The 22,517-nt window shown below is 41.4% G+C and overlaps 1 protein-coding gene across 6 annotated transcripts in view; it reads left to right on the plus strand.

Moving 5' to 3' along the window:
* PALMD (palmdelphin) overlaps positions 1-22,517 on the plus strand; it is a 154,286-nt gene that overhangs the window by 55,733 nt on the left and 76,036 nt on the right. The window contains exons 2-4 of one of the 6 annotated variants that reach the window (XM_073643255.1): positions 9,881-9,953; positions 12,638-12,681; positions 18,759-18,804. The exons of 2 other annotated variants lie outside the window; for them this stretch is intronic. In XM_073643255.1, coding sequence (XP_073499356.1) covers positions 18,760-18,804 — 45 coding nt within the window. In that variant the 5' untranslated portion in view covers positions 9,881-9,953; positions 12,638-12,681; position 18,759. Of the gene's footprint in view, positions 1-9,880; positions 9,954-12,637; positions 12,682-16,889; positions 16,961-18,758; positions 18,805-22,517 lie in introns of those variants that run through there. 3 more of the 6 variants (XM_073643250.1, XM_073643249.1, XM_073643252.1) reach the window with 3 other exon arrangements.

A 22,517-nucleotide genomic window follows, 5' to 3' on the forward strand; every position in this document is an offset into this window, starting at 1 on the left:
ATAACTTGGGAAGGATTATATACAGGAGATAGCAGGCACATATCTTCATGAATGTTTCCTTTATATTACGAAGCATTTCTCCACATACGGTGTCAATCCTTTCCTCTTTTCTCCCTTATCCTCTAAGTTCAGCGTTCCTTTACACTTCACCACTACCCAGCTCAGTACTACAGTCTGGTTAGTAAGAGTCCTATTTCCAACCCGCGGTTCCGCATCTTCCCCCTGCTAGGGAGCTATTTTACTAGTATGGCCGGTACTTATCTTCTCTGTCTCTGACGCTTTGGAACTCCCGCCGGGGGCACTCTCTTCATCTTACATACTCTGTCCAGTCTAGGCCCGTTACCTCTGCGAGTTATAAACTCCGAGCCATACTGCTAGGCACCCTGACCCAGGACATGTCTCTGATCAATCACTCTGTTCTTTTGGTCACTTCTCACTCATTCTCTCCACTAGGATCTCACTATCCTCAGGCTTGGTCTCCCCCGCCCTCGTTGGGGACACCCACATCATGCGGCATTGCTCATATTACACCTTAACTTTTTTCTCTACAAAAACCCGGGGACCTTTCTAACATCCTTACAGGAACTGTCTCTGTCCCTTCAGCTTATCCCCCCCACACTGGGCTAATCCCCAAACATTAACTCTCGCTTTCCCTACTGTCAGGCAGCACACAACATTAACATCATTAATGCAAGTCATCATTCATATTACACAACATCACAATATACTTGTTCTTCAAGGGGGAATGTTGGGCAATATGTCCATCTCCTTACTGCATTGTCTCATGCTTGGTGTGACTTCTCTTACATCATCCCCTCCAAATTTAAGAAAACCAAAACTTACCTTACTTTGCCTGCTTGAGAATTAGGTTGTAGTGTCACACCATCTGTGTCCATCTGCAAACTGCTCGGTGACACCAGTGTCCAATGGAGCAACGGACACCACTTGGGTCACCAGCTGCTTCTAGGCAATGGTCCAGAAAGATGGACAACAGCTTATATTTATAATCCTCTAGTCAACAGGACGTATTGCTTTAAAATAATGTAAAGTTCATGTTCCTGTATAGGCAGCCACATGCTGTGAAATGTCTTCCATTAAACAAACATGTCACATTGATGTAGTGACACGAGCTGCAGCGTTAGTGATCTCATCTGAAACCAATGCTAATAGCGGATGTTAGGAGAATTCCTGCTATGATATATACTTGTTTTATGCCACTTGGGAAGATTAAATATACATAAAAGTGACATTTATTTCTAAGTGACACTGTATAATCTCTGCACACAGCACGCCATACAGACTGTTAATGATACAGATCATTACAAATGAACTTTGCCATGTATTGCATAAGCTACGTGTATACAGTGCCTACAAGTAGTATTCAACCCCCTGCATATTTAGCTGGTTGACACATGCGGAATTAACTTGGCATTGTGACATTTGTACTGTAGATCAGCCTGGAAGTGGGAAATGCACTGCAGCAAATTTTTTTTTTTTTTTTAAAACGTAAAAAGTTAATTCAGAGTGTCATTTATTATTCAACCCCTCAAACCACAAGAATTCTGTTTGGTCCCCCTAAAGTATTAAGAAGTAGTTCAGGCACCAAGAATAATGAGCTTCACATGTGTGGATTAAAGATCTCTTTTGCCAGCCTTTTCTGACTATTTAAGACCCTCCCCAAACTTGTGAACAGCACTCAGACATGGTCAACATGGGAAAGACAAAGGAGCATTCCAAGGCCATCAGAGACAAGATCGTGGAGGGTCACAAGGCTGGCAAGGGGTACAAAACCCTTTCCAAGGAGTTGGGCCTACCTGTCTCCACTGTTGGGAGCATCATCCGTAAGTGGAAGGCTTATGGAACTACTGTTAGCCTTCCAGGCCAGGACAGCCTTTGAAAGTGTCCTCCCGTGCCGAGGCCAGGCTTGTCCGAAGAGTCAAGGCTAACCCAAGGACAACAAGGAAGGAGCTCCGGGAAGATCTCATGGCAGTGGGGACATTGGTTTCAGTCAATACCATAAGTAACGTACTCCACCGCAATGGTCTCCGTTCCAGACGAGCCCGTAAGGTACCTTTACTTTCAAAGCGTCATGTCAAGGCTCGTCTACAGTTTGCTCATGATCACTTGGAGGACTCTGAGACAGACTGGTTCAAGGTTCTATGGTCTGATGAGACCAAGATCGAGATCTTTGGTGCCAACCACACACGTGACGTTTGGAGACTGGATGGCACTGCATACGACCCCAAGAATACCATCCCTACAGTCAAGCATGGTGGTGGCAGCATCATGCTGTGGGGCTGTTTCTCTGCCAAGGGGCCTGGCCATCTGGTCCGCATCCATGGGAAGATGGATAGCACGGCCTACCTGGAGATTTTGGCCAAGAACCTCCGCTCCTCCATCAAGGATCTTAAGATGGGTCGTAATTTCATCTTCCAACAAGACAACGACCCAAAGCACACAGCCAAGAAAACCAAGGCCTGGTTCAATAGGGAAAAAGTCAAGGTGTTGGAGTGGCCTAGTCAGTCTCCTGACCTTAACCCAATTGAAAACTTGTGGAAGGAGCTCAAGAATAAAGTCCACATGAGACACCCAAAGAACCTAGATAACTTGGAGAAGATCTGCATGGAGGAGTGGGCCAAGATAACTCCACAGACCTGTGCCGGCCTGATCAGGTCTTATAAAAGACGATTATTAGCTGTAATTGCAAACAAGGGTTATTCCACAAAATATTAAACATAGGGGTTGTATAATAATTGACCCACACTTTTATGTTTAAAATTTAATAAAATTCAACTGAGCAACATAACTTTTTGGTTTGTAAGATTTATGCTTCTGTTCATAAAACCTACTCTCGTTTGCAGTTTGAAGGCTCTAACTTATTTGCATCTTATCAAACCAGCTAAATCTGCAGGGGGTTGAATACTACTTGTAGGCACTGTATTTGTGTGTGCATTTTTTTATGGGTTTGGGAGGAATATTGGGATCAACATTGAGAAGAAAATACCAATATTAAAAAATTACTGTGATATTGCAACATGAGGACTCGAGTGACCAAGACTCCGCACTCAGGTTGTGTTATAGATCAAAGAATAAGATCTAAGGCCCCAATTCATCAAAGTTTTTTCGACAGAGCCAGGTTGCACGATTGCAGCCAAATATGTTTTTTTCTGAAACTCTCCAGCGTGTCAGAGAAAACATAGTACACACATGACCTGTCAATCAAGTGGAGCAGACAGCGAGAAGCGGGCCGGGGGTAGCGACGGACTAGTTTCATCGTTGCCTACGGCCCTCAGCAGGATTTTCTCTGAAACGTCAGAGCATTATTGAGAAACAAATACCTGGCTGCAATTGTGCAGCCAGTCTCTGGTTCATGCTGCTTGAGATTTAGGCAGCATGAATAAACTGACAGGTTTCCTTTAATAAAATCTCATTATCTGTTATATATCTATCTGCTGTGTCACACTGGAGCAATATGCTGCTACAATGGAAAAAATATAAGTTGTGCTATTGTTACACTTTCTGGATACTTTCAGGTCTTTCAGCTCTTTGTGCAACCCAAACTAAACTTTCGGCAACGACCTAGAATTCCAGCTGCCTTGATTATTTTGCAGTGAATTTTTGCAACACTCATGTCTGTCCTTATTCTTCTCTCCCTTTTCTAACTTCTTCTTGGACTCTGCCACCAAACACTTTGTGTTGTGACTCATAGACAGCTCCCTTTCCTTAGCTCCAACTCCAAAGTTGCCCACCAACCGCACACAGGAACAACGTGCCAACCAAATGCTGGAGGATTGCGCCAGTAACTCATCTTCGCACTCTTCCGGTCTATCCATGGGACACTTCTCAAATTCTCGGGTTGAAGGCAAACACAGATCAAACTGAATGGAATTATGATGATGCAAACTGATGCTCAGATCATTGTGTAATGATTACAATCAGTGACTAATTCTAAGAAGAGCAGCTTTTGTGGAATATTCTCCATTGTGTCAGTCGTGTATATGTATAACCTTGAGAAGAGATCACGCAATGGTTCACTTTTGGAATTTTTCTGAGACTGAGTTCATGGTGATACAGGAGATCACTTTCACCTATCCATAAAGTGCCAGACCACTTCTAATATTTACTATAACCTGTATCCAGTCAATGATTAGATATTAGAAAAAACTTTTTGACAGTGCGGATGATCAGTGAGTGGAACAGGCGGCCACGAGAAGTGGTGAGTTCTCCTTCAATGGAAGTCTTCACACAGAGGCTGGACAGACATCTGTCTGAGATGGTTTAGTTAATCCTGCATTGAGCAGGGGGTTGGACCAGATGACCCCGGAGGTCCCCTCCAACTCTTAACATTCAGTGGTTCTAATGAATCACCAGCTGTCCAGAGAACTGGAGCAGCCAGTAATATTTGCAATTCCTGCAGCTGTCAGCTTTCATTATTCCTTGGGATTAACCAATATTTCTAAGGAGTAAGTATTCCTTAGGTAAAGTCATCAATATGTCACTGATGGGAGTTGGAACTTTATAACCTTGACCCATTCGCAGAATGAAAAGGATGTATATGTGTGTTGTGGTTCTGTATTGCACCACTGACCTGCAAGGATGGGAAAAATGTAGCTCTATTCATTATGACTGAGAGGGTTTCAAGCGCTCGATTGCTTACTTAAAGAATTGACCATTAATGTTAAATCATTAAGAATTCCTGGAATTTAGTGTAGAAGCAACTTATTTAGTAAAAAAAATGCAGCTCTAATACTGTCCATACACAAGTCGTACCCAAGTTGGCCATGCACAAGATAAAAGTTAGATAATACATACAATTCATGGAAGCGGTATTAGTTTTTATCCCATAAGGGAATCATCTATATTATGATCATTAAGTATTTTCATATCCGGAACTACCAAAATGTGGACATATAGCAGGCTAAATCGTAAGCAGAACATAAGTTAATAGCAAAAAGCAAATAGACGACCAAAAAGCCGTAAATATATAAATATATCAAAGTTTATTTGACAAATAGTAGCATAAGGGGATAAACCACAGGTACCATAGATAAAAACCTTAATCCACGTGCTGGATATGTAATTGTATAGTAGCAAAATTGCAAAATAGATAATCACTAACACAGGCCCATATTTCAAAATTCAGTCAATAAATATCTATCAAATATCATAGTGTGCCCTTAGACATAATAGTAGTATTCATGTAGCAATCACATATAGAGCCATTAGAGGTCCCACTATACATACCAATAGAACAATTGCAGGGGAAACCTATGGGCAGACAGTCAGGGCACAGGGGCAGAAGACAGGCTACACATGTGACAATGACTGCAATTCATATAGGTAATTTGGGAAAATCTGAGAAAATATTATTTGCATAATAATTTGGAACACAGTGTAAATAGTGAGTCTTACATTATTTTAGCCCATCATCTCTCTTTGCACATTTTTTCTTATCTTGGAAAACCCCCGTATTCCCCGGAGCAACAATGCGCATCACAGTCTACAGTATAAAAACAGCATCCAACACCTTTACAAGCATCTGCAAAGCAAAATCCATTAAAGAAAACCTGTCACTTGCTCAAAGAAATTGAGTTAGATACCTTATAAAAAATCAATGAGCTCCCCTGAGCGCAGTATGTGAAATCTCTGCTTGTGGTGCAACTGGTTGTTTCTTCAGAGTCTTCTCTGGGGTCGTATGCTTTCACCCCTTGTTCCCATAGACTGCCAATAACAGCTTAGCAGTTGATCTAGCAATCTTATACTCCGCCATGCTGTGATTGGCAGTGTCTGAACAGGAAAGGTTAAAGTGCACGTCCGCAGAGAAGACTCTGAGGAAACGTCCAGTTGGACTGCAATCAGAGATTTAACATACTGCACTCCAAAAGCAAGAATTGTGAATATCTGTGCAAAGGAGTAACGCAGCGCAAAATGGGAAAAATATAGCAGAATCAGGAAAACTCAAGGATTTTTACAAGGCATTAAACTCAATTTTTTGAGCAAGTGACAAGTTATCGTTAAGCAGATGTTTCAGAATTCAACAATTATACAACTAGCTTTAGCTATGTTATGTATGGGTTGTACAGCGTATGTTTTTTCTAATGCTCAATAACCTGTAATTCTTATAATTTAACTTAAATTACAATTAATTTTAGGTATTTATATTGAATAGTGTTTTTTTTTAGCTATTTGGCAATTTAAAACAAGACATGCTTATTACTGGTAATGACCTGTGTCCATACCAGCTTCAGAAAATGTATCTGTACTATGTATGCGCTTCCGAAGCAGATATCCCATTTCCCCAGCTAGTATGAAATTTGAGACTTGCATGTATACTAGTACACCTTGCGATAGTTATTAATCCTTGTATAAATATAAATATAACTTTAATAAAATCCAGAGATCATAACTTTTACAGTTCTTCGGTCTCCATATTGAATAAGTTTTGCAAGAACTCCACATGCCAGGCACTGCCAACATGCGTACGTTTGGTTGTATTGCAATAATTGCCATCACCACCAGAGATGACAGATTTTGATCTCTTTTATGGAGGTTTGGAGGAAATACTCACGATAGTATCAAAGAGGTCATGAAGTTTATTTTGTATATGCCTTCAAAAGACCCACAACTTGTTTTCCTCAGAGGAGAAACTAGTAGGAGAAAAATTCAGGCATATTTATTAAAGGAATCTGTCACATGGTTTTTACTATTTAATCAGAGAGTAGCATGATGTAGAGTCAGAGACCCTGATTCCAGCTTACTTACTGGGCTGCTTGTTGTAGTTTCAATAAAATCAGCGTTTTATCAGCAGATTATCACTAGAGGACTAGTCGTCTTGTGCCATGTAGTCATCCTGCTCTGTATAACCCCGCCCACACCACTGATTGGAGGATTTCTGTATATGCATAGTGTACACAGAATGCTGCCAATCAGTGATGTGGGCGGGGTTATACAGAGCTCAGCATTCAGAGAACTGCTAGATCTGCTGCAGAGAAAACCGTGATTTTATCAAGACCACAGCAAAAAGCCCAGTAAGTGATACATCACTGGAATCAGGATTTCTGGCTCTACATCATGTTGCTTTCAGATTACCTAGCGAAAACCTAATGACAGATTCCCTTTAAAACTGTCACACCAAGGAGTAACAAACCATTCTAAAACAGTAGTGTAGCGGGAACTGTATTCCCAAACACAGTGGTGTAAGTGTGTGCACGCCAAGGAGACAACCTTTGAGCATTGTTTTGAGACATTTGAAGAGAAAGAACAAAATCCTGGTTGGTCATAGAACTTCTATATCCAAGAAAACTGCATTGTTGGCGAAGAAGACATGAGGTATTGTATGGGCCCAAGGGTGTGAATGGTAAAACAAACACTGCGCCCTTCCATCCTAGTTGGCAAAACCCACCATCACCATTATGGGGAGCCCAGTTTGGTCTTTACTGTGGGGCTCCCTCTTTTACCATTGGACGTAGACCATTGATCACTGGAAGGATTTACTTGGCTTAGTTCATTGGAAACTTGGCAGATAACCTTAATTATCCTCTCAGTTGGCCCTACAAATACTTGGCAGAATAATCCCGATATGCAGACCTCTAAAGCTGTAATTTCTTGTAATTTTTTTTACCTATCCAAATATAATAAAAAAAATATGATAAAAAATAACCATGACTTACCTGTTAAACCCCTTTTTACACTATAATGCTGACATTCTGGAGGATCCCAATAATCTTTGTTTACCTGTCCTCTAGTGATGACATCACGTGCATCCATGGTCTCTGCAGCCAATCACTGGGCTTAGCGATGTCATGCCGTACATACTTCATAGGGGCCAATGATTGGCTGCAGCGGTCATGTGGATGTACAAAGTGATATCAATGTAGAAAAGTAAACAAAGACCAATGTTGACCGCCGAAGTGTCTGTGCTGGAGTTGCAAGTGATTGAACCGATGCTTATTGGATTTTTTGGGGAATTTTATCACAATCCCTACTGTTAGGACGGTTTAATCAAAAGGTATTCCCTATTATAATGCACTGACTTATTTTTAGATAGGTTATTTCTGTATGTGATTACAAGGCTGTAAGAGGCTTGCGCTGAGACTGTCTGCAGATAGTGTAGACCGTCTCAGCCCTAGACACAGGAGCAGCTGCAGTCGGGATAGTGATATCTGAGCTCCTGCTGCCATGTGATCTTGGTTCCTGCCTGGTCATGGCTTGGATGGAATTAAGGGCAGCGTAGGCGACAGCTGGTCCATCTCTTTCTTCATTACGTAAATACAGTTCATAAAGGGATTAACATATCTTCTACATATCCATGGTGGATCATACCATGAATTCTGCACCAGAACTTATTACCGCACCACATAAATATGCAGCACCAATATAAACCATCTGCTTGCGGAAAGATACTATATTATTTATACCATGGCCCATAGAATTATGGAACAGTAGCTTAGTGATACTGAAAGTCTTTATCATAACCACAAAGATTTATCTACCTCAATCCATTAGGTAGATAGATCTGATGCTTTTATCTGTAATACTTCTTCGTGGTATGACTCAAATATGAGAAACTTTCTGTAATGGAAATAACTTATTGGCATACTTTGTCTCTAGAGATTATGTATGCTTTTACTGTTTCCTATAGTTCTCTTTATGGAGGTAGGAGGTAAAACGTAGCTATGGGAACTGTAAGTAGAGAGGAAAAGCCAAGAATTAAAATCCATTAATAAGGTAGTTTTGGTGCGCTGTATGTGAATTCTTCATATTTTAGAAAAAGATTTTGTAGGTTTCAAAGAATTAGAAGTTGGGTAGAAATGTTTGTTTTGGAAAAGTCATTTATTCATTAAATGTGCATTAAAATGAACTTAAATCTGTTCTATGAGATTATGCAAAAAGTAATCCTTGGTTCCATAAATTCATTTTTGGACAACTTTTTTTCAAAACTTTTTGCAAACTCAATAAAAAAATGATCAAAAACTCCCATCTCTTGGTGTGGTGTGGTATCCATCATGAAGGACACTTCAGACCCTTCCAAATCTTAGAAGTTGGCAAATGATCGCCCAAATTTCTTTTATGGTCTACACCTTTCCTTAGAAATTTCCACAGTTGATGGATTTAGGAAGCTCTGAAGAACTGGGTTGGGCAGCTCCTGTTTTCATACAACTACAGGAAACTTGGCGGTAATTACAGCAGTAATAATCTGGGAATAGTCAGACCATTACAAGGGTGTGCCAAGCCGTGTGGCAGCAAGATCAAACTCTTCTACAGAACTATTGTAGCTATCATAAGAATTCAGATTTGCATGTGTACGAAGTCCAGAAACAACATGGACAACAGAAGGTTGGGAATATTCGTACGTTGTAAAAGTCACAGTGTTGATTGTCCTAACTCTGTTTAGTTTGGTGTGCTTTATATATTAGTTGTGGACATCTATGTTTATATGCAAGCTCAATCTATTTCAGGAAACTCTATTAATATGATTGATAGAGTAGAATAACTATACAGAAATATGGAAACAGTCTTTAGTTCTGATCATGAACAGTATATGGATTCAAACATGGATGAAGCAAAGTTGAATACTTATGTAAAACATCATAAACATATCCTTCCTACTTATATGTAACTTGACGCGGGGCAATAGCTGTGGGCGAGGTACTTGTCTTCCACGCCCCGGCACGCTACATAAATATGGGGTCCTGACTGTGTGTGTGATTGACACCTTCACGTTCAGCTCTGGCATGATTTGTGCCGCACCTGACCCCTTTAAACCCAAAATGGGGAAACCAGACCAGTTTGTAAAAATAAAGTAATTTTTGCTGACAATAAAACTTATATACAGAGAGTAGCAGGAAATAAGCTTGCTGTTTTCTTCTGCACAATATAGAGGCACATTCTTATTGGTTCGGGATCGTGGCACATTACTTGTGGTGAACGTTACAGATGAACAACAGGACAAAGTAGGTAACTCCATGTCACTCCTAACAGGAACTGCATCCTCCAGGAGAATAACACATACAATACAGTACATTTTTATACATTGGGGAAGGTGGTCTCTACCATTTCCACAGTTGATCCGGGTATCTGACCTGTCTGGGATCATCTTTCACCTGTTGTGGGCCACCAAAACTCACTAGGATAGGGCCATAGCTGGTCACATGGATATTTTGATGGACTGGCCTGATAGATGACCCATTCGCCCTGACCTCTTTCTCCTTTGCTGTCCGTTCAGGGGGTTCTAACTTTCTATCTTCTACCACCAGCCTCTGTGGCGGCTGAATGGCTCCCTCTGGAGTTGCCCCGGATGTTGGAAAGCCTAAGCGGGCCTGCTTAGCCCACTCACACTGAGCTTTGTTCTGAGCAACTTCCTCCTCCCAGCCTTCAATCTTGCTGGCCGTGGCGGGTCGTGTCATCCCCGCCGCATACCAGCCATTTCGACAACATAACTTGGTGAAATCCACCACCTCTCCGAGGTACAGTCTATGGAGCCACGGAGGTAAATACTTCTGCTCCACCACACAACGGTTCACGTAGATTCGATCTCCGGTACCTTCTTCATCCAAGAACCCATACCCCTGGTAAATGTTAAACTCGATGACCCACCCTAAAAATCATCTTTTCATTTTTGGTTTCATTAAAAAATTTACATTATTTGAATTTTACAGGCTCTTTATTTTCCTTCACATTCAACTTTGATGTGGTCTGTGGTCATAAATCCACTGAGAGGAGCTCAGAAAAAGCGTTACAAATAGGGTTGAGCGAGTATGTTCTGTCCGAGTATGCTTGGGCCGAGCTCCGAGTATTTATAGCTGCTCGGTGATATGGTTGAATCGCTCCTGTGTGCATGATTTGCAACTGTTTGACAGCTTTATTACATGTGAGGAATGTGTAAGAAATAGACATTCCTCCCATGTAATAAAGCTGTCAAACAGTCGCAAATCATGCACACGGGAGCGATTCAACCATATCACCGAGCAGCTATAAATACTCGGAGCTCGGCCCGAGCATACTCGGCGAAAGGGTTAATAGAACATACTCGCTCAACACTATGGACAACCCCTTTAACTGTAGAACAGTGCTTATTTATAATAGATGATTTATGACTACGTAAGAAATAGCAAAGTCAGTTATGTAAGGATTTTTTTTCTGCGGACTCCAACACAAGGCAATAACAATAAATAGATAAGGTATATTACGTACGCCTTTATGTTAAAGGTGAACCTACACTTTAAAGGTTGAACTTTGTAATTGCTTAGCTTAGTGCCATTGCTTAGCAGTAATTCACAGTACTTTAGATGCCACATGCCAAGTAATTCCTGTAGCCATTCCTTGCTAATTACTTGGCATGTGCCATCTACCATCAAAAACATGATGCCCTTTTCTCTTACGTTGCATCTTTTATTATAATATTGCCCATGATAATTTCTCTTTATATGATCTCAGGACCTAATGTCAGTCTGAGGTGTAGAACTCAACTAGAACTGCACAAAGCGTTCATTGAACTTTGAGACACATGTCAACGGTCCTCACAAGTATTTACAATAAACGGAATTTATGACACTGAAGAAAGGACATGTTACATATGTAATATGTAGTGTAAGTACTTCCTTTAATTAAAGGGAATCTATCACCGGGTTTTTGCTAACCCTATCTGAGAGCAGCATGATGTAGGGGCAGAGGCTCTGATTCCAGTGATGTGTCACTTACTGGACTGTTTACTGTCATTTTGACAAAATCATTGTTTTATCTGCTACAGATCTCCTAGTTCTCGGAATGCTGAGCTCCGCACAACCCCGCCCATAGCACTGATTGGCCGCTTTCTGTGTACACTGCCAATCAGTGGTGGGGGTGGGAGCTCATGAATATGGAGGACGACCTTGCAGCAGGTTTACTAGAACTCTAATAATAATTTACAGCTAATAAAACAATGATTTTATCAAAACTACACCAAGAAACCCAATAAGTGACACATCGCTGGAATCAGGGTCTCTGTCTCTACATGTTGCTGTTCTCAGATTAGGTGACAAAAACCTAGTGACATATTTCCTTTAAGCAGCCATTGCATTACCCAGTATAGCATACCTGGAATGAAAAATGATTGTCTAGACCTCTATGACGATCAGCATAAACAGTAGATGCAGTTGAACCTTCACCTGCTATTTCTTGCTGGTATAAAGTGTTATTGATGATGGAGAGAATGGGGTTTTTTCCAACACCTAAATCTTGTAATCAGTCTCAGTGTTTAACATCTCACCGTAACATATTTTACAAGGGTCGCGTTATATTTGGAGGGCTTAACTGGTGTTTTCTTGAACTTTGGCATTTGTTGGTGTGTGCCTATGATACTGGACATCTAATTATAAGGTGCCCATAATTTGTTGCAAACCTGTGCGTTCCATAAACACATCCAAGATTAAATTAATTTTGCATTTCATTCAAACAGTTAATCATTTTTTTTAGATCATAAGACATGCTTTAAACTATAAGGAGATTTTTTTTTGTGAAATAATATAACACTATTGTTAAATTATTTTCTGATCCCCTCCCTAAAAATACTAGATTCAATTGAACCAGATCCAGCAAAACCAAAGGTTTGTGAGCAATTTCCTAACTTAACAGCTACTTACAGATCTTTTACTTACAGATCTTTTTATGGAATGTTTCTGCTTCATTTGTAAATTTAAGAAGGTAAATTTTATACAGAAATTGTTGTTCTTCAAAGTGAGAATGTCTTTAACATTTACATGTAAAATCAGTGCTGCATTTTGTATTATTTCCCAGGAACAATAGAGGTATATTCATACAACGCCTTTTACTTTAAATGGTTGTAAAGCTGAGTTCATACGGGATTGTGAGTTTAGAAGAAATGGTTATTATTCACTTATGGTATATTTTATCTATCATTGAATTGAGTAAATTATAGTAAGCAGCTCATATGATTGTCATGTGGTCAAATGGAGTCTGTCAGCACACAATGGCTGTTCAAACCAAGCACAGGAGCTTAGTGCACCCTTGGCGTGGACAAAGAGTTCAGTGCGCCTTCCAACCTGCTTGTTTTCCATCTTTCTCTGCCTTTCTTGGCTCCTGTAAAGTCAGAGCTGTCAATCAAGGAAGAGGTGGGCAGAGACAGATAGAGAACAAGTAGGAGGGACGGTGCACTGAACTGCTCGACCACTCAAAGGATGCACAGTACACCTGTGCTTGGTTTGAACAGTCATTTTGTCCTGACAGACTCCCTTTAATAAAAAGTAGACATGAACATTTCCTTCCTTGTTTGTATACATTTTTTTACATCACTAAGTCATCTTCATCAACATTTGGGCCCAGAGGTACTGGATTTTCACTTGCTGCTAACATTTGCCTCAATCAATATACTTTTCATAAACTCCTCCTCTAAACTCTCATTGACGCTGGCCTACTAGTGATTGTACTAGTGATTGTTTGGGGTCCCCATGGTTAACTAATAAAGAATTAGGAAAGCCCACTTAAAGTTAGCCATTCATGATGCTGTTACATTTTAGGCTCTGTATTATGGCTGCAACACCTGGACCTCTGTGGTTCAAACTATCCAAGTTTTTAGATCACCATAGACTAGTGTGACGACACAGCTTTTAATCTTATATTTTTACCCAGATGTGTAAATTCAGTAGGCCAGGAGCCATACACCTTTATCTTTATTATGTTGACTTTTGAATTTGTGTTCTTCTTTGGTTGATCAACACAGACTAAGGTTTGAATAAGCCTGGATGTTGATCACTTGAGTTGATATTTGGTAATTGATGAATGGCTGTTATTTATATCTTATATCAGCTCCTACAGTTTATTGGCGGCTATCTCTGGAGTACAGGGACGCCGGATCTTTGAACAATGAATGTTTGCTAAATATGTTGATTAACCATTGTGTGTGCCCTGTGGCTTGTTGACTCGCGGAGCAGATGAATATAAGCTATGCGGATCGATTAAATGCTCAAACAATGGAGAGTTAAACTCATCATACCTCCCCCCTGACCTGTAGATAATGTCTTGAAGGACAGTTGTGAACTATATAAGGGGGATATGCCTCTGTATCAGGAGTCTTTTACAAAACCACAGACAGGAACACTCTAAGTGACAGCTCTACAGGACAGCATCGCTCCATCTAGAGGGATACAGATCTGCTCCATTGACTATCAAAGAACCCATGGATACATTCGGGAGAAAGCCAGGCTGGGACCCACCGGTCACCTGGTTCCATGGAGATGTTTGGGGTGGCCAGTTTGGGACCCACCGGTTGCCTGGAACCCATGGATACGCTCGGAGAAAGCCAGGTTGGGACCATCCGGTCACCTGGTTCCATGGATATGTTCAGAGAAGCTAGGGTGGGTCCCTCGGGTCTCCTGGCCACGTAACTCAATGGACTGTCAGCTTCCTAAGCTTGCCACTACCTCCTCTCTTTGCGTGTCCACCCAAAGCGGGGTGCCACTGGTTGAAGTAGTTGGCCCTGGAAGACCCAAAGATGCAGCTGCTCTATTCCCGGCGGGTCAGCGGAAGGGTGAGACTGTAATTTTGCACTATCTTGTGTATTTTGCTGGGACTATTCTATATGTTATTGTCTGTTTGGTGGTTCCAAAAAGTATTGTCACACTGTTTTACCCTCACCCTGTGTTGTCTGAGTAGTATTATACCCACAGAAGACCCCGTGTCTTCACAACTAGTTTATATGGTGATCCAAGCTCAGACCCATAAAAAATTCGGGAATCTAATTGTTGTGGCAGTAATACAGACTCTCTAAAAGCCTAATTTACACTGCAGAACAACATAGTAGACTACTTGTCTTTTCAGATACACAAAACATGTAGTCAATGCAGAAATAAAGCAGTAATGTAATCAATTTCTACTCCATTTGTGAAATTGCACCCTATGATTCCATCTGGGTTTTTTTGTCTAAATCCCATTTTTTAGGGATTCTGACAGTACCCCCCCCCCCCCCCCACAGCAGAGTGCTAGACGTACTGCATAAATGATTGGTTTCAATTACCTTATTGCCACTTGAAACTGCTTACAAAATTGGTTAAGGTAGAGAACGTACATGAACTTCATGCTGGTCCACAAAGTGTGATATGTCAGAGGTATTCCCCTCTATAAGCAAAAGAACATGGCACAATATTCCTGCCTGGTTCCTTATAAATATTCTGTGAAAATTCTGTAAAATTAGAGTGATACATTTGTACAGCAGGGAGACATAGATGTCCATTATGGTCATCTGAATATAGACTATAGACTATATCCTGTGATACCGCAATTTCCTCCGGGATAAATAAAGTATATCTTATCTTATCTTAAAGGGGTTGTGCTGTCATCAGAAGAGAGGTCATTAATACCAGATCAACGTGGGTCCAACATCTGGCTTCCCCCCAATAAGCAGCTCCAACGATGGCCGGATGTAACACATCTAAGAGAGCTCCAATGTGTAACTCCATTCAATGTATAGGGGAAGCTGCTGGATACTCTTGTATAGACCTGTTCTGCAGCACCTGACAGTGTCTGCTATTTTTTGAATGTAGTGGCTCATTGGAGCTCCATTCAATGTGTTTACTTCAATCCGCCAGTGGCACTTACAACAGCTGATTGTGAGGATGACGGACCCTCACTGATCTAATATTAAGGACTTATCTATCCTAAGAACAGGGCATCACCATCTGGTAACCGGACACCCTCATTTACATAGTGCTGGGCAGCCCGCCTGATCTAAGAGTATGGGTGTAACAAATATGGTGCACTGCACATACATGTGTAACTGGCGCACTATACAAGTTTTATCTATGTGCATTTATAATACTAGGAAACCCATCCTTCCAACCCCCCGGCTCGACCATGCCGCTGGCTTAAAGGGGTATTCCCATCTCAAAGATCCTATCCTAATATGCAATAGGTGTAATAATAATAATACTAGCAAATACTATTAGAAATGTAGTATAGTGTAGTATATTATTATTATTACACCTATTACATATTGGGATAGGATCTTTGAGATGGGAATACCCCTTTAAGCCAGCGGCATGGTCGAGCCGGGGGGGGTTGGAAGGATGGGTTGCCTAGTATTATAAATGCAGATGGATAAAACTTGTATAATAATAATAATAGCAAATACCTCCAATTAGAAATATAGTATAGTTTTTTTGATTCGCTATGTCTCTTTCCTCATGTGCAGGCATTGCAGGACCTTAGGTATCCATGGTTACGACCACTGATATAGTGACAGTTAGCTAGTTGCTAGTGGTCATAAACATGGATACCTAAGGTCCTGCAATGCCTGCACATGAGGAAAGACATAGCGAATCAGAAGAACTATACTACATTTCTAATTAGAGGTATTTGCTAATATTATTATTATTACACCTACTACATATTGGAATATGATTTTCGAGATGGGAAAATCTTAAAATCTTCAGGAGCGCACCTACCCAAGGCAACAGGGAACCCTAAAGGCAGCGGTGCGCCCCTGGAAAGAGAGAGGCAAATGCACTTCAGAAATGTACAATTGAAAGTCCGCTGATCTCTATTCTGGGGTATCACTTTAAGTTATTTTCCCCAAAGACAGAAACGCCACATTACACCCCACAACATAAACTTATTATTTTTCCCCTTTCTGATATGAAAGCAGCATTTCATTTGTCAACACATTCCTCCGTATATTGTTCTTTGTCCTTAAGCAAGACAATGAGCGTTATACACAGTGTACCACCAGAAATAAACTCCCATATCGTTACCGTAGCAACGAGATTCAGTCTTTGTATATGACAGCGTATAATCAATATGAGTCATGTAAATGTGCTGGGTCACCACCGCTAATTATCTGTGCTATGTTTCATTACCGAGCTTCAATTCAAGGCTGGTTAATAAAACTAAAGACTAAATGACTCTTTGATTGTATGACAATCCGTGGCGACCCATTGTGCCTTTATAGGATACGCGTACAATGGGTGGGGTAAGAATATTTTCGGATATAATTCTCTTTATTAGCATGTAATCTGCATAGTGGCTTCCGTTTATAAAGTGGAATGAATGAAATTGTTTTATAAATGGGGTCATTAAAGGAAGAGCTTGGCCCCCACACTAGGAGGAGGTACGGGGTTTAGTAAAAAAAAAAAAAAAATAATAATGACCTCTTTGAATTGCCTGATATTAGACATTCCAAGATGTAAAAAAAGTACAAAAATGGTTTAAACTAATCATGGAACAATTGTGATTGGATAAAAATATGGTCATTTTCATCCCATAAACTCAACATTACTCATGAATCCAGATTTAAAGAGGATCTCCTGAAATGTCGGTGTGAGTATATACTTTTATTATGTACAGTATGAAATAATAATTTTGGAGCATCTTTTCTTAGAACTCTGCATTGTGCCGTTCCTCTGTTATTCCTCAGGTAAATGTAGGAATAAACAGACAACTGGGTGTTACCATCAGCCCTACATTGTCTGACTCAGGTCTTATCATGGTCTTATGATATTCTATGGGGCTGTGCACATGTCTGATTTTTTTTACGAGGACGACTCGGTCCAAGGAAAAAAATCAGAGGCATGTCCAATTTTTGATCCAAGTGTCGCATAAAAAAATTGTAGACATGTCTGATTTTGAAGTCTATAGGACTGTGAAATAAAAATCGGACTGCACTCGGATGACATCCAACTGTGGTCCAATTTTCACAGATCTTTTTTTCTCTCCACTTCTGAGAAAAACTGATGCCTCTCTGATCAAACTCTGATCAGAATAATGAGACCGTTTTTCTCGGATGCGGAAAAATTTGGTTGTGTGACCCTATCCTAACAGGAATAAAATTGTCATATTAAGACATATTATGTCATATTCGCTAAAACTGTTATTTCTGGAGAGCTGAGAGCTTTTGGTTATGATTTCTGCTCTCAGTATGTTTTTAAATATGGAAGTAGTGTTATAGCTGTATAGGTGCTTGTCCTACACCTTTTTTGGAGAGATCGGATGTGCCAGCCATGAGAAATCTAGTGTAGAAGCCTTATGCAAATCAGCCGTGAAGTGCACTGGGGGTGTGCCATTTCTTCCAAACGCACTGACACGCCCCCACTGGACTTTTAACCAGATTTGCATATGGCTTCTACACTAGATTTCTCATGACTGGCACATCCGATCTCTACAAAAAAAGTATCATTTTTATAGTGGGACAAGCGGCTATACAGCCATACCACTACTTCTATATGTAAAAATGTGCCGTCGGGTTCCTTTTAAGTATATGAATTATATCGCATGTGAATTAGTTGTGTCTATAGACAGCTTCGTGCACCTGTACGACAAAGACACATCACGTCGGTGCACTTACATGTGTTTTATGAATTATTGTAGCAGTAAATGCCACATCATGGTGACGTACTACAGCTCCAAAGGGCTAAACAAACAGGAAACAGCCAACAATGTTATATATGGGATTCAGTGACATAAGAGCTGGGGAAACACAATATCTGTGTACTTAGGAGGAAAGAGCTGACAGCTTGTTAAAAGATAGAAACTTGTGCTGGCTGTCAGTCATGGCACAGGCAATGTGAGTGCCTGCCCGCCGCCTGCCTGCCTGCAGAGCACACCCTCCTACATGAGCCTGTCTGGGCTGATCCATACACTTGTCCATTAAGAAAGTCTTCCCAGCTTCACATCAGGGTTGCACTTAAGTCTCACAGCTGCTCTGTCTTCAGCTGTGCTGCAGTTCCTCCTAAGACTGCTCAGACCTGAATGTCTTCTGTGTAACTTTACAGGATGGAAGAAGCTGAGCTGCTGAAGGAAAGGCTCCTGGCCATTACTGTAAGTAAATGTGTCTTATTACAAGCTGGCACTGTATGGCATATCCTTTATATTATCAGTGGGATTGATTGTAGCAATGTGGATGTCTGAACAGTGATGTACAACTAGATATGTATGAGAGTCTCACGGATGGCATACTCCTCGCTGGGCATTAATGCCAAAGGCTCGGTGTCAAACTACTGATCAAGTATGAGGATGGATTTCCAGCTATGTAAATGTTACTTTCATTAGGACACTTGGGACGGACCTTTGGGTCCTTTGTGTAAAAACTTTTACATTTGCTGCTTCATAATGTAAGTGCTGGGACATGTGTGCTTGTATGTGAACCGTGAACACTGTGCCATAGATGGGCAAACTGGTCACCAACATACGTACGACATTCACATGGACGGTGCAAGTTTAAAAAAAACTACAGGTGCACTTATTTTTACAAAAATTTTCATGTTTGCAACCATAACCGTGTGTGTATATATATAATTAAAAAAAAAATCTGGCCACAATGGCATATGTATGTATACAGATCAGTTGATATTATACTGTATTTATAATCTAACATATAGTATTACATATGGTTCCAAATTAAGCTTCTGTTCACATTGATCTGTCATCATTCAAAAGGGCAATCCAACACAGACATATCTCTGTGGCGTGGTCCTGAATAAAGGTGGCAGAAACTATAACTTAAATTTAAAGTATGAATGAGATTTTTTTTTTTTTTTTCTTTTTTCCTCCGGAATTGTTCCAATGCTACAAAGTTTTTATGTATCATGAAATATTACGCTTTCATTGGGTGCGGTTGGGAAGAGGTAGAAGCTTAGACTAATTAATCCTTTGATGTGTATACCTTTCAAGTTATTACTGTAATGATTGGAATTATGCTATTTTTTTTGTGTCTGATTATGCCGGTGTAACGTGAATATATGTGAACTCTTCATATAATTGTCACTTTTTTTTATATATATATATATATATATATATATATATATATATATATATATTTTTTTTTTTATTTATTTTTGCTTCCCCCTAGGCATGTCAAACAAGTATTGCCACTGCCTATTAGGCCATTTTTGGCACGTTTTTGACGCTGCATATTTTTGCTGTGTCAAAAATGCAGTGACCTACAGTTCCAGCTAAGTGGATGGGATTTCTAGAAATTTCATGCCCTGTGTGCTTTTCTATTTTTTTTTTCTCAGCATAAACAAACCTGCAGTGCAAGTTTCAAATCTGCAACATGCCATTTTCTCTTATGGGTACACTGAGTTTTCTGTGTGGATTTTCCCCATAGAATTGCAATAGAGGTAGGAAAATCCGCAGGTAAAAAGCGCACGTTTTTCCGCAGCGGAAATGCATCACAAACGCATGTAAAACGCACCTAACTATAGCAATAGTTTTCTCAAAGCCAAAAAACCAGGAAGTATAAAAAACAAAGCAGTTTAACAAAAAATATTTTTACTATTTCATTTAAAGGAACCCTGTCCCATGAATCCCAAACAACAAGCAGCATGAACCAGAGCCTGGCTGTACATTTTCAAACAAATATTTTCTTCTGAAACACTCTGATATTGCGGAGAAAACATAGTTTAAGGAGCTGCTCTAGATGACTGACAGGTGTCACCCCATGTACACACGGGCGAGAGAGCTGTCAATCAACTATAGAGCGGTGCAAGGTAAAGCCGACTGAGAGATGCGCCAGACTAGTTATGGCTATTCCAGAGCCAAACATACCTGGCTGCAATCGTGCAGTGAGGAGGCTCTAATTTGTGCTGCCTGTGGTTTGGGCAGCATGAATCAAATGACAGGTTCCCTTTAAACCTAGAGATGCACGCAGTGCAGACTTAAAACAAAAATAATAATAAAATATATATATATATAGCTTGGTATCCCCTTTGAAGTCTCCCCTACACAATGTTGCTTCCAGTTCCAGCCCTATTGTACAGTATCTTTAAAGGGAACCTGATAAGAGGTTAATCTACAGGTTAATAGCGTTCTAAAGCCGTGATGCCGACACACTGAAAGCTGGCTGCTGAGAGGACATGGACTTTATTCCTCCTTGCAGCCTCCAGCTTTCAGTCATAGAGGCGCGGCTTCAGTCACTGCGCAGTACATAGTGGACGGCAGCTGTAACCACACCCTGGCACTGACTGACAGCTGGCTCTACAGTGCATAAGTACAGAGTCGGCTGTCCGTCAGTGCTGGGTCATGCTTGCAGCCACCGCTCACTATACTGAATGGTGACTGAAGCCATGCCTCTATAACTGAAAGCAGGAGGCTGCTGGGACGAATAAAGTTAATTTCCTCCTAGTAGCTGGACTTTCAGTGTGGCAGCCGGGCAGTTTCAGAACATTATTAACCTGCAGGTTAACCCCATATCTGCAGGTGAATTACATTTGGGGACATGAGTATTTTTAGGGACATGGCTATAAGGGATGCTGAGGTAGAAGCATCTCCACTATGTACGAAAACACCAGCATTCTACATGGCACAGATGTATGAGTCCTTATCAAAGGTTTTTCCGTAGGGCCCCGAAGCCTCAGAATTCACCTTAAGTATCTGTATTTACAATGTTGTGGTTCCGGTAAATGGACTGTGATTGTTAGTGTGGCGCCCCTGCGGGTACAGTCGCCACAGAGGTACTGCATCTCACCCAGAGGTGTGGTATCTCACTCTCCGGTAAGGAAGGAGTACAGCCCGGGACCCTAACACCTGCATCCAACACTACACTACTCCAGACCAGCAGGAGGGGCAAGATGCGCTGCTCCTCTGCTGAGCCCTCTCCCTGGTTGGAGTGGGGGGAACCAAAGTAGGGGGAGCCATGTAGTGGGTGTGGGTGGAGGAAGTAGTTCAAGGGAGCTCAGTAAGAAGTGATATAAAAGAGAGGGTGGAACAATCTAGAAGGGTCTTCAGTGAGAGGAAGAGTTGGGAGCAGGAGCTCTGCTCAGGGGAAGGGCGGGCCTGAGTGAGGAGGCCCAGGAGAAGCAGAGGAGGAAGGAACGGGAGCAGAGAGAAGGCTCCAGGAGTGAAGAGAGGATCCCAGGGGTACGGGCAGTGCTGGATGCCACCCGTACGCCCGAGTCTACCAGGCGGTGGAGGGATCAGGTCGCAGAGGGGACCGGCATCTAACTAGTGAGAATTACAATATTCAACTAGGTAACCAGAGGCTGTAGCATTTCAGGTACTGCAGCCACAAGCCACATCTATCTCACCAAGAAGGTAGACATAGAGGACCCAGGTGACAGAGAAGACGTCGCCCGGCAAGGTCCGCGGTCACTAGATTGGGACACTAGGTGTGAGGTGCAGGGAGAGAGCCAGAAGGAACACACAGAAGGGGGTCCCGTTATGTACTCCGGAGGTACCTGAGGGTTGGCTGAGCCCCTGCCCGGTGAACGCAGCACAACGTGGGAAGTTATGATCTGCAGTTGTAACCAGGAGCAATGTAAGAACTGTGAGTAAATCCGGAAGACTGCACCCCACTGTCTCTGACAATTATTACTGCTGCGCCATCACCCCCTGCACCACACTGCACCACGAGTGCTACTTCCATAACAGCAACATCTACACTGCCCTGGAGCACACCAGGACTCCATATAGCTGCATACCACAGGTGGCGTCACAAACTGTATATAAGGACTTTAATTTCCCTGTAAATATCCCCTTTTTACTGACCGCCCTGGGTCACGGACCGGCCCGGCACCGAGTGGCCCAGGGGGCGC

Source organism: Phyllobates terribilis, unplaced genomic scaffold (assembly GCF_046119375.1).
Source record: "Phyllobates terribilis strain yellow unplaced genomic scaffold, ASM4611937v1 Scaffold_8__6_contigs__length_399053987, whole genome shotgun sequence".
Taxonomy (NCBI): domain Eukaryota; kingdom Metazoa; phylum Chordata; class Amphibia; order Anura; family Dendrobatidae; genus Phyllobates; species Phyllobates terribilis.